The sequence below is a fragment of the Doryrhamphus excisus genome, linkage group LG6, assembly GCF_037039965.1.
Source record: "Doryrhamphus excisus strain RoL-2023G ecotype Guam linkage group LG6, RoL_Dexc_Guam_v1.1, whole genome shotgun sequence".
NCBI classification, from domain to species: Eukaryota; Metazoa; Chordata; class Actinopteri; order Syngnathiformes; family Syngnathidae; genus Doryrhamphus; species Doryrhamphus excisus.
In genome coordinates this window covers 19774266-19787641 of record NC_136362.1, presented here as the reverse complement: position 1 = coordinate 19787641, position 13376 = coordinate 19774266, and the positions used below count along the sequence as shown (strand labels likewise).

General features: G+C 40.5%; 1 protein-coding gene across 3 annotated transcripts in view; it reads right to left on the bottom strand.

Annotated features, from left to right (window-relative positions):
* gpc5c (glypican 5c) overlaps positions 1–13376 on the bottom strand; it is a 107130-nt gene that overhangs the window by 33158 nt on the left and 60596 nt on the right. For all 3 annotated transcript variants that reach the window (XM_058069082.2, XM_058069083.2, XM_078791622.1), the window contains one exon: positions 2544–2664. In XM_058069082.2, the coding sequence (XP_057925065.2) occupies positions 2544–2664 (121 nt within the window). The remainder of the gene's footprint in view (positions 1–2543; positions 2665–13376) is intronic.

Here is a 13376-nt window from a genome sequence, read left to right as displayed (position 1 = left end):
ACCAAACATTCATACAGGGACAGTGACTGTGTGGAGGGAGCGAACTGCTATTCTTCCCATTTCTGGACGACCTGCTCTACTGAGCCGCTGCCTCCCCGTCATTGAAATAGTACTGTCCCTTGAGAAGATAGAACAAAATATTGAAATGTGCAAATGAGAATGTATATACTTATATACACACATTCTTTCATGGCATCCACTTTTCAAGCTGTCTATTGGCAGCAGTTGGTGCATCAGTGTCAACCATCATCAACAGATCACAGGCTCGGAAATCAATCAGAAGCTACGAATGGTATTAAGTGGACTAACTCGAAGAAAATTCTACACATAAGTTTCGGACTAACTATATAACTTCTTGTGTACTTTTCAGGAATTATTAAAGTGCAGCACATGTCAAGGGTTGCAAAGATAATAATGAAAATGCCATAGTGCACTTGGGGATGCTTAAGTATTCTGGAAGTGCCACGGACCGCCTGCCACATTATGCAGCTTAACAATCTGATTCTTTGCTCTTATCTGGCATGAACACAAAGCTTCGCAGCACTCCGCCACCTGGTTGAGATTCAAGGTGGTCCCTTTCAAGGCTGTTAATGTCAACAGTACACCCGCCCCGACTGTGGGTGGTAACCATGACGACCGAGTACTTGACAGCCACTTTGAGCGCTGGGACGTCGGTTGCAGGTCAGAAACCATCTTGAGATGTCAGTGTCAAAGCTTCATTGTGAGACACCTTATATGATAGAGTTAAAGACAGAAAGGAATGTATGGGTTAGAGAGCGTAACAGAGGTGATATAAGGGCTTATGTAGAATTGGAGAGAAAGAGCAGCACATCAGTGGATCACAAGAGACACATCTGATAAAAGGAAGCCAGATAGTTGTGGTGCACTGGAGAGGGGCAATAAAACAGCCACAGAGCTGAATAAAAACACAAGCAAGACTGAGGGATGTAGATATAGGAACAGAGAAATTCCTGGTGTGCTATCTATGGACATTATTTCAGGGGCTGACAAAAGGCAGAGCCATTCAAAGGGGAACCAAATCCTGTTCCGTCCATCTCCACAAATGCCCTCTAGGGACTGTGTGAAATGGCCCTTTTCTTCTTGGTTCTTTTCAGGCCCCAAGCCCATCTACATGACAAACAGAGTCACTTTGAAGTGGCTGGTGTCGTCTCTGCCTTTTCCAGCACTCATCGGTGACCTTTTGATCCCAGTGTCTCATGTTTCTTTCAACAGTCATTCCATTTTTATCTTCAACGCCCTTCATTTCAGTCTGATTTCTGTCTTTTGTCAAAATAAGTATTTGAATGTGAGCATACTGAAGTTGTGTTGTTTGTGAGGACTGTTGATTTGATACAAACACATCAATTTTCACAAAAGTGTTGTAAGACGCATAGTCTTTCTGTTGATGAATAACATTTGACCCATTTTAAAACGGTAAACCATCCTGGTTAAAATTGGCTTTCTTACTAATATCCTTCTTCTTCTTCTTTCTCTTTGGGCTTTTCCCTTCAGGGGTCGTCACAGAAAATCAATGTCCATCCAACCCTGTCTTCTGCATCTGTCTCTCACACCAACTACCCTCATGTCCTCCTTCACTACATCCATAAACCTCTTCTTTGGTCTTCCTCTACGCCTCCTACCTGGCAACATCCTTCTACCAATATATTCACTATCTCTCCGCTGGACATGTCCCAACCATCTCAGTCTGGCCTATAACTGACTTTATCTCCAAGGCTTCTAACATGTAATGTCCCTCTGATGTACTAGTTCCTGATCCTATCAATCCTGGTCACTCCCAGCGAGAACCTCAGCATCCTCATCTCTGCTACCTCCAGTTCTGCTTGTGGCACTGTCTCTAGCTTTTCTTTCAAATATCCGATATATCTGTATGGTCCAGTGGCCGCTGAAAGTCACCTCAGTCACATCAACTCCATATGGCAAGGAAAAAAAAAGCCAAGTCAAGTCTACCAGCAGACTACCAGCAAAGGTGCTGAAAAGAAGTGGCGATACCCAAGAAGCCTGCTGAAACGTCACTAACCAAAAAAAAAAAAGATTAACTCTTCCACCAGCACATCATATCATGCTGCCAAGGAGAAAAAGGGGACAAGCTTAACTCCATCACAGAAGTGCAGCAGCCCCAGAAGCCCCCGAAGAACCAGCTCCTATTCCTGCCAGACTTCAAGGGGCAATCAAATGACACTATAGTGCTTTCTAAATATTCTGACGCCATTCTAACAGTATTCTTAATATTTCACCTGTGGTCCAATTGCATTTGAGTCAAATGAGCAAGAATGATTCAAGATGGGTTCAATACATAATCAAAGTACTCAAATCTTTAAACCTATCCATTCCCGTTGGTTCTGCTTGATTCACGCTTGTGATGATTCATGCTTTGTGTGACTGGGGCTTAATCCCGGTAGATATGTATAAATACTTCACTCTGTCACATGAACGCACAGTAAATTCACAGTTTCAGAAGAAGCAATGTGAACTCAAAAGTCGATCACAAAATAAAAAAACATAAAGTGACGCTGCATCATTACCTGGTTGAATGTTTCCAACTGCTCCTTAACTTCGGCGAGTGCAGGGTTTGGGATACGAACTTTGACCTCAGGGTTTTGTCTCTGAGCATGCAGACCATTTCCTACCACTCTGCCAGTGTAACTGTGGGGAAGAGAAGATAATGCATATTACTGCTTCTGTATGATTATTTTTTCAGAATATTGAAAGGAAAAAAAAAGATTGTACACTAGCAATGATCTTGAACATGTGGTTTCTCCCCCAGGTTTGGACCTTGGTTTGGTTAAAATTGTATCTGCAGATGGATTTATAAATTGAGGTACCCTGTTTGTTTTCCTCCTACACTGTTATCTAAATGAATCTGAGATCCATACAGTGATACTAATCTTTCATGCAAAGGGGATTTAACAGCACTGAGATGAAATGACAAGTGCTGGCATCAAATCAATCGAGGCAACCAAAGGAAAAATGTGGCTGATAAAGTGATTATGAATAGCATGAAATGTGGTGTGTGTGTTTTTATGAACGTGTTTATGGCCAAGAGCGTATGGATGTGCATCAACATGAATATGAGTGGAAGCAATCATAAAAGTGCTGAACTTGAGAATGTCTGGCATGTGATCTAAATGATGTCTTGATAAGGTCGGTGCTCCTTCGTCTTTGCTGAAACAGCACTTTGAAGACAGCCTATGGAAATTCAGAGAAAAAAGAAGTGCATAACCTTCTTCCGCTTGTTCTTGTTCTGGTTTATTTCCTCTCACTCCTTCAATCACCTCTTAATTGAGACGTTTGAAAAATGGATAACCTCGCTCACACACAAAAAGCCGACAATAAATAGGTCTTAATTCCCAGTGGCCCTGAATCTTTTCAACAACTGATAGCACCTGGCTGTTAACTTTCCTCCCATTGACATCAATGATAAATACAAGAATCAAACAGCTCCCAATGCAGTAGTTTAAAAGTGACGGCTTGTGAGTTAATGAGTTTTTATGCCTGTGTGTCCGACTCAGCTCGGGACAGCAGTTATTGGCACGGAATTGAGTTCATCAAAAGGGATTCTGGTGTGTTAGGCATGGAATTTGGCCTGGTGCTTTTCATTTCAGGGCACGTTCATTATTACATAGGAGACATGACTATCCACACAATGGAACATTTCAAAGCTGAATGCCGTAGAGACAGACAATTAATGCTGCAAAGGGCGACTTGATGCTTTGGCAAAGGTATTAATGTATGGTTGGACAACTGGAGGACTATGAATGCAATCAAGAAAAAGCAAATTACAGTGGAAGAATGACAAACAAGGGCAGTCGCTTATCACAGGGTTTCACACTGTACACATATTCAGTATGCACAGGCTCAAACCAGACCAGGGTTGGAGTTTTGGTTTGTTTAGTATAGTAGACTGCATCAGGTATAGTCCACATTGCACAATGGTATTCACAACTGCCTCTGCTAACCATATTAAAGGACGCCTATTTTGCAAAAGCATCATTCATTCATTTTCTACCACTTATCCTCACGAGGGTCGCGGGCGAGTACACGCTGGACTGGTCGCCAGCCAATCACAGGGCATATATAGAGAACATGCAAACTCCACACAAAGATGCTGGAGGGTGGAATCGAACTCGGGTCTCCTAGCTGTGTGGCCAGCGCGCTAACCACTCCACACCGTGCAGCCTGCAAAAGCATCAATCATGACAAAAATACTGTGTGATGTCCTCACTGTTGAGAGAAGTGGCGCTCAAATGGCTGCTTTTTAAATTTAATGACATCATAAACGACAACACTCCTTCCTCATGGACCTGATACCGTCTTCTGGAAACCCAACCAAGCAAGGTGAGTATGCGCCTATCACTTCATTGAAGAAAGCTTTGTGATGACAAAGCCAAAAGCAAACCTTCACTACATATCTGAAAATCTATCCGGCAATCAGCTGCAGGCATGGGAGCTGTAAATTGAGACTAAAGGCTAAACTAGCCTTATCTTCCTGTTTAGTGATTGTACTTTTAGCTCCAATAGCTATGCTCACAGGTTGTTGTATATATATATGATGTGATATATTGCAGCAATTATGTTTGACAAGTGCAGAGCTGTAAAAAAAGGACAGTATTATCCAATATTGGAGGGCGTTGACAAACAGCTCTTTGGCATTAAAGCTACAGACAAGACAAATCACAGGTTGTAGCTTAACAATGGAGTGTGAAAACAAAACATCACCTTTGTTGTCCCTCAGTACAGAATTTTGTGGCTTCACTCAATCATATGTTTTTAAAAATGTTAATTAATGAATCATGCTGTTTCAATATTAGTAAAAAAAAATATGCATATTGAAGTAAACTGTGTATTTGTTTGCCTAAATTGAGCATTTTCAAGCATAAAAACATTAAAATTAATGATCCCATGGCCTGTGCTTTAGCAATGTGGTGTAAACACAAAAAACATAATACATGACTATAGGGGTGTTATTTAATTTTTACAAGGCTCTAATAATAGTAAGAATTGTATTTAGAAAGTCATAAACTGGGTCGAGTGGTTAGCGCGCAGACCTCACAGTAGAAGACCGGGGTTCAATTCCACCCTCGGCCATCTCTGTGTGGAGTTTGCATGTTCTCCCCGTGCATGTGTGGGTTTTCTCCAGGTACTCCGGTTTCCTCCCACATTCCAAAAACATGCTAGGTTAATTGGCCACTCCAAATTGTCCATAGGTATGAATGTGAGTGTGAATGGTTGTTTGTCTATATGTGCCCTGTGATTGGCTGGCGACCATTCCAGGGTGTGCCCCGCCTCTCACCCCAAGGCAGCTGGGATAGGCTCCAGTGCCCCCTGCGACCCTTGTGAGGAAAAAGCGGTCGAAAATGAATGAATCAATGAAGGCATAAACTGGTCTTGTATGGTCTAATGACAAATATATTTGTTGTTAATTAATTTTGAATCCTGCTTATTGAAAATTCACTTACCACAGTCTGGTCTGAAACCAATTAACCGTGATAAACGAGGGCTGACATTATTCCACAACAGGGACAATAATCCCTAATAAAAACATGGGCTATTGTTGTGGCCGTAAACCACGGCAACCTGAAACTCAACTGTAAACCCTGACATCACTTTGTCTCCTCAAACACACACCCTGATCACCTTGGGAACACATTTATAGCGACACACACAAAAACATGAGTCATTTATGTCTGTCTTATTTCCTGTTTTTATATTTGCTATATTGGGATGACTAAAGGCTCTGATAATGTTTAAAAAACAAATTTAGAAGGTGATAAACAGCTTTTTGATGCATGAATAAGGAATCCTACTTGAGTAAATTCACTTGTCCCGGTCGAGTCTGCAACCAATTAATTTAATTAATCGATAAATGAGGGATTGTTGTATAGCTCAACAGAGTTATGGTCACATCGCTTATTGGTTATGTTGACTGATGTGACCACCTCACATTTGTTTGTTACATTGTGCATCAGTCCAATAGGTTTTCATAAAAAAAACCTGTTTTGATTCAAATGATGAATATTGCTAATTTCTCAGCTCCTGTTGGATCCTATGGACTTGACCCATCTGACCCTTTCCATTGTGATGCATGTGGAAAAAAGACAACATTAACTATTCTTTTCTTCCTTTGCCGGGAGCAGCCATGACACCCCCACCGACACCCTTTCTGTTGACCTCAACATTGAACTGCGTTGAAGTAACCCCAAGGGAAATTCCTGTCGATATGCTGCCAACAAAGCAACAAACTAAAAAGAGAGAACAAGAATGAGTAAATATGTGAAGAAGGTGAACGAGAGAATGGGGGTCTTCAGTTGCCCAAGGTAAACGACATATCATGTCTTCTATCTGCGATACACTCCTGACTGATCATTGATCTTTGTCTGGAAGGCTTTATGAACTCACAATATTCACAAAGGACGATTATAAACAACGGTGTGAGCGTTCAAGTCATCTTTATATCGGTTCTTCCTATCATTGACATCCACCATAGAATATATCGTCTCAAACTAAAAGCTTCTATATCACACGGTTATCTAAATTACATTTGACAACCTGATGTGCAGTTTCAGTAGAAATTGTGAGTAGGCGCTGAACTTGACGAAACAAATTAATAGAGGTTTAACAATGACGAATACCCTGTATGTGGCCGGGGCTTGAACCCGCCTCCACAAATCTACAGCGCTAGCCAACAAGCTAAAAACCTGAGCTGTCAAGTCATTGTCAGCTCTTAACATGAGGGAGTAAAGTTTGCCAACGTACTAGCCAATGTAATGGGCTTGGAGATGTAGTGGGTGTATACACCAAAAGAAGACCACTCAATGGCCACTTTTCTAGATTTATTTTGCTGAAAAAGACAGGAAAATAAAAGAAATGTCTTCTCCTCTGCTCTCTTCTGCACCTCTACTTCCTACACGTACGAAAACACGTACAAAACAACTTTATTTTTACATACTGCGCTGTAAGGAGCAATACAATTCGTGCAAAAATGTTCATCTAAAAAGCTTAAAGTAACTGTCAAAACAACACAAAACTACTTGATAACACAAAAATGCTGCAAAGTAAATAATAAAGATGGAAACAAGAGTAAATGAATGCATTTTGAACTCCGGTGTGTGTTATTGAAAAATAAATAATGAATTTGTGAGGTGGGCGGCACGGCGGATTAGTGGTTAGCGCGCAGACCTCACAACTAGGAGACCAGGGTTCAATTCCACCCTCAGCCATATCTGTGTGGAGTTTGCATGTTCTCCCCGTGCATGCGTGGGTTTTCTCCAGGTACTCCGGTTTCCTCCCACATTCCAAAAACATGCTAGGTTAATTAGCGACTCCAAATTGTCCATAGGTATGAATGTGAGTGTGAATGGTTGTTTGTCTATATGTGCCCTGTGATTGGCTGGCCACCAGTCCAGGGTGTACCCCGCCTCTTGCCCAAAGACAGCTGGGATAGGCTCCAGCACCCCCGCAACCCTTGTGAGGAAAAAGCGGTAGAAAATGAATTTGTGAGGTGAGGTTAAAATAGCTTTTTATCCTCTTTTAAAAGAGTTTGATTCTTGAAAGGAAAACAACACCAGGGAGGTGTTAATGAACCCTAATTGAAAAGACCTCCAGAAACATGCTGGTTTATTTTGATTAATAAAGCCTCTTCCCCCACACCCCCTGATGTGTGCTGTGTGGAATATTGAATGTTATTCACAGATAGTGAAATGGGCAAAAAAAATGACAGTATTCAAGTCGTACATTCTTCTTGCATCAGTTGCAATCTCTGAATAACAAGAAAATGTCACAACGGGAGCGAGGCCAGTTGTGTGAGCGAGGGGGGAGGGGGGGGGGTGTCGTGAGGTTGAGCTGAGTCGTTTGAGGCTGCAGCTAAAACTTTATACGAGCAGAGCTTGGAGATGGACGTTGAAATAGTCAGAAGAGGAGGTTTTGTTCCGAAAGGCCAGAGTGTTCTCACACGGCTGACATTTTAGTGAGCTAACGCCACAACGACACACGAACAAGCAATTGGTGAAAAGGTTGCTATGCAAACATTTGATCGGTATGATTAATTTATGTGTGCATAGTATCCCTACTACTGTAAACAACAGCATGCAAACGTTACAACCCATTTTGGACAGTATTCCATATGCACAGAACCTGGCTTATTCCAGTGATAAACAACATATTTAAAGCAGGACTATAATGTTCTGTTTTTCCACATGATACCCACATTCTGCATTGTACCGTGTGTTGCAGCCTTAAGGCAACTTAATTAGCATGGAAATAAAATGATAATAAAAAGTGCAAGGAGAAAGCAGCAAGCAAATCGCAAGAGGTCATCTTCAGGTCAGGCAGGCTCAAACAGCAAGCTTTTCTCTCTGTGCAATACTTTCTCTTACAATCGCAACCCCCCACCAATTACTTAGTTTGAATCTAACCAGGCCCATCAATGGGCATCTACAAAGTACCCCTTGTAGGCATCTTTTCTGTGCAAAATGGTAAACACCAAGACACACTGGGCACCGCAGTGTCTTACTGTAGGTCTGGGTAGTACCTGGTGGAAGCAACTAGAATGTATGAAAGTCGACTTGACACCATGACCAAATATATTGACATCAATTTTTATTAATTAACTTTGATTAAAAAATATATTATGACTATTTTTACTTAAGTGGGAAAGACCCAAGGCCACAATTATCCATGTTTATGTTTTCTATACTATTGCCTATTATTACTGTCACCTAGTAGTTGTTCACAAATGTTAATGTTGTGCGTAAAATGGTGAGATTTAATAATGTTGTTAGCTCTGTGTCGAGTGCTAGTGTGTATTGCTGAGCCAATATGTCCATTTAGCTCAGGAATAAGCCTCTTGTTGAGTTAATTTCTTTATTGATTTCTGTTGTTTATGCCCCTTTGTGTATGTGTAATATTAGTTGCAATGTTTTACTGATTATTCTTTGTATGCCATGTTGTTGCAGATGACGGTGAAAGAGCATAAAGATCACAGATCACTACATAACATAAAACTCTAAGATATACCTAGTAAATATACAAGCATGTACTAACACAAGTTTAAAAAAACATATGTTTTCTCATAATGCATTTCGTCTGAGCAAAGTATTATTAGCATAGAAAATAACAAACATTTTTGCACAAACCAGTCTTGAAAATGAGGGTTCGTCTTATATTTGGGTCAATATGTTCAAAACAACAGTGCAATTAGTGAGCAGTTGTTTAACATAACATAGTAAGAAATTAGATAAAATACATCATACAAAGCGGCTGCACGGCGGATGAGTGGTTACTGCACAGGCCACACAGTTAGGAGAGTTCCGAGGTCGATTCCACCCTCGCATCTCTGTGTGGAGTTTGCATGTTCTCCCCGTGCATGCGTGCGTTTTCTCCGGGTACTCCGGCTTCCTCCCACATTCCAAAAACATGCTAGGTTAATTGGTGACTCCAAATTGTCCATAGGTATGAATGTGAGTGTGAATGGTTGTTTGTCTATATGTGCCCTGTGATTGGCTGGCCACCAGTCCGAAGCCTCTCACCCGAATGAATGTATGAATCATACAAAGCCGAAGCATGTTACATTGAAATTTGACTGTGTTAAAATAGGAATCAGCAGTGCTTATTCAATACGTTAAACTCGCACACATTTCACCGTCACTCAACACACAACACTTTGTCATTATCCACCAGTCACAGAATTCAACTCATTCATCAACATTATAACATTGATCATAACAATGATCAATTCCTGCTTGAATTATGTGGAATATATGCACTTCAAGTACTGTTAAATTATATTCTTTTTTTGCACATCCTCTGGTTTTGCTGTGATAATTATGACATTTTTTTGTGGATTTTATGTGATATTGATGAATTGGGAATTTTAGCCATTAGCCAAAAAGATTTAGATATTTTATATATATAATATTTTATATGTCCAGTCTGTGCACCCGAGTGAGACATTGACCTAATGGATACTTGGAACTACCGCGTTGCCTCAGTGGGAGTAAGTCTTCCAATGTTCTATCTGTTCCTCTCTTTAGGAGCCGAGTCGAGGGAGCTGTGTGATTTTGTGGACCTGGCTGGTAGCCTAGCCGGGCCCTCTGTCATGGTCCTTTGCAGCCCTGGCAAAGCTGTTATATTGAGTGATGAGTCAGAGAGGAAGGCAGAGTTGATGCAGGGTCAGAAATACAGAGGATCTGTTGGCAACTGCAGACACGGTCGACAACGTGCTGTCAGACGCCGAAGCTCACATTCTCAAATGTCCCGTTTTTGAAGTCAGCTGGAAACGGTTTTGATGATTTCGTACTGCAAGGGAGGCGCCTGCATGACTAATGGTGAGCTGATGTGGAACTATTTAAACTCATTTTGCCTTGATGATTATTTATCTTGGGGCTCATCAATGGGGCAATGTCAAACATTTCCACTGGATATTGCTTTTGTGGCTTATGCAGCATGCCCTCAATGACCTATGTAGAATAATACAGTACTTACATAAGATTGTATTATTCAAATACATCAAGGGACAAATGTCTACAACCATGAAACCATGTGTCAGGTACGGATATTGCGTTGACGCCTGTGTCCTTTCAGTGACAAAAATGAACAAAGAAGCAGACCAGAGGTTATTTTGGCCTCTAATTACACCACTGACGTCAGTTATCAATTATTTTCTGTTATGCACCCAATGGGGGACATACTGGGAATACTATTGAGAAACCAATCTATTTATTCATCTGGAGTGTACAGACTGAACTAAAAACCCTGCAAAATGCCACAAAATGGAGAACAGTGAAGCACACAAGCGTACCGTATTTTACAGACGAGTTGTACCAATATGTTTTATAAAATCATAGACCAAGAACAGACACTTCATCTTGAAAGGCAAATTATTGTAATAATAAAATGAAGAACAACACACTAAGTCTGTTAACGTAACGTGTAAAATTAACCCTTATTCAGATAACAACATAACATAACTCAGCTTGTAATCTGCAGAATATGATTTTCCGTCTTCCTCAGTTGCCTTTATAAGTTGATGTTTAACATGCCCGCCTACAGCCTCCTCTTGTGAAAAAAAAAGAACATATATAAGTCGCTTCTGAGTATAAGTTGCAGGACTAGCCAAAAAAAGTATGACGTATTGTCTGGAAAGACAGTATTTAAGAGTTAGATTACATGCAGAGTACAACAAATTCATACATGTTGGCAGGTCTGTACTAATATTAAAAGTCCTCCCTGCCTCTCAAGGCCCCCCTCACAGTTCAAGACACCCCTCCAGGGGACCCACCACACTATTTGAGAAGCACTGAGTTACACTAACTGGAGGATTATATCATTTTTCCAAGATCAGCCATTTTGGTCCTGGAGCTTAAAATCAAGGACACTTTTTTTTTTCTTTTGGACATCACCTGAGGCGAGACACCTATCTGGGGCATCTAGAATCTGACCAAAGATATGCGGCCGCTTATGGAGTGGTCAGGATGAAATGACATACAACAATGTAGATCCCTGTGCTTTGTCAATTAAACCGAAACTAAGGTGTACAGTGTGAGGTTGAAGGTCTAGATTTAATTAGTCACAGATTGAATAGATTGAATGAACACAAAGATTTTATACACTAAATGTTCATCAAAGTTAATGCAGTTGTATTTTGTTGGGGGGTACTGTCATGCACTTAAACATTGTGTACATTTGGCCTATAAGTCTATCCATGTATTCTTTAAGTCCTTGCATGTGGATATTTTTAAGCCACCTCAACAAGTACTTTGTCTTGTCAGTTGAGTCCAAGTCCGGTCCTGTCTTGGTATGCTCTCTAAGCAAACTGAACCAACCCTAAGGAGCAACAAGAAGCGCCGAGAGGTGGGAGTGATCAATGAGTAATGATTCACTTAATATGTCAACAAAGTTCACCTGGTAATCAAATAGTGAGAGTACCTGTACCCTAGAGGTGGGTCAATACTCATCATTAGTACTTTTTATCCATCTATTCGTAATCAGTCAGCCATTGCTAGCCATCATACCATCCAGCCATGTCTGGAGTCAATGCTAGTCTGGACTAATGAACAAGGATCGATCTATCAACGATTCTGGGCTAAGATTCTCACACAAATGCTTTCATCTCTTTCTCTGTAAACTGGCTTATAAAAGATGGGTGTATGATTACTTATCTAAATTACTTATATTAAATTTGAACTGTTAATATTTGTCACATCACATAGGGAAGAAAGTTAGGACAATTCCAAGCCCAAAAAGGAGATGCGGCACAAATGTTGCCCAAGGCAGGCCCAATGTACTTTTTTTTTTCCATGGGGCCCAGAATTCCTTTACACACATTGAACTCCAGTTGCAGCAGCTGCCTTGAAAGGGAAGTGAAATAAGCTTCCATACTGCACTCTTGTGGTCAATAACATGCACTGAAAGTATAATGTTGGTTGAGGTTAAAAGTGTTATGTGTCTCAACAGCAAATTTACGGTATTGTTGGAGTAAGTCGATAAGTTGGTAATACTGTATCGCTGTGTGGAATGTGCATGTTTCCCTGTGCTTGTGTGGGTTTACTCCAGATACAGTAATCCCTTGTTTAAATAGGTTCCAGATAAGAATTTCCACAAAATCGTATTCCTTTTTAATAAATGTAATAATTCTGTAATTGGAGCAGAGAAAACCTGTTTATGAACTTCTAAATACATACAATGTCATTCCATCACACTTGTAATATTAAATATAGTACACATAAGAGAACGTAGAACTAACTAATATTGACTGACACGCCTACTTATCAGTATTAAATACTAGTTTTCTGAATGCCTTATATTTGGATTTTAGTTTCTTTAGCCATTTTCATGTTTGAAAATGCTTAATTTAGACCAAAAATATGTCAAATTTGCTTAAACTTGCCTTTTGTTTAATTAATAACCACAAAACAGCAATGAGTTATTATATTTTGAAATGTGACAAGGGATTACTCACACATCTCAAAACCATGCACATTAAGGTAGTGTGAGACAACCACTGTCCGTGGTTGTGAATGGTTGTTTATGTACTCTGTGACTGACTAACAATCACACCAGTGTGTGCTCTGCTTTCCCCCCCAAAGTAAACTGGGATAGGCTCCAGCTCACCAATGTCCTGAACAAGATAGCCATTAGAGAATCAATGAATGAATGAACGACATCTGAAGGAGCATCTGGTGGCAGTTATGCAGATTAGTGCACAAAGGTTTTTCCAGAACGAAAGTCTGTGACTGGGTGTAACTGTTCCCCACCTCAGTTTATCACCCACTCTACTGATTCAGCAGATATATAAGCAGACTTTTGGGAAAACACTCAAAAATGACACTCCCTGTTGTTTTAGATAAATAAGCAAATAT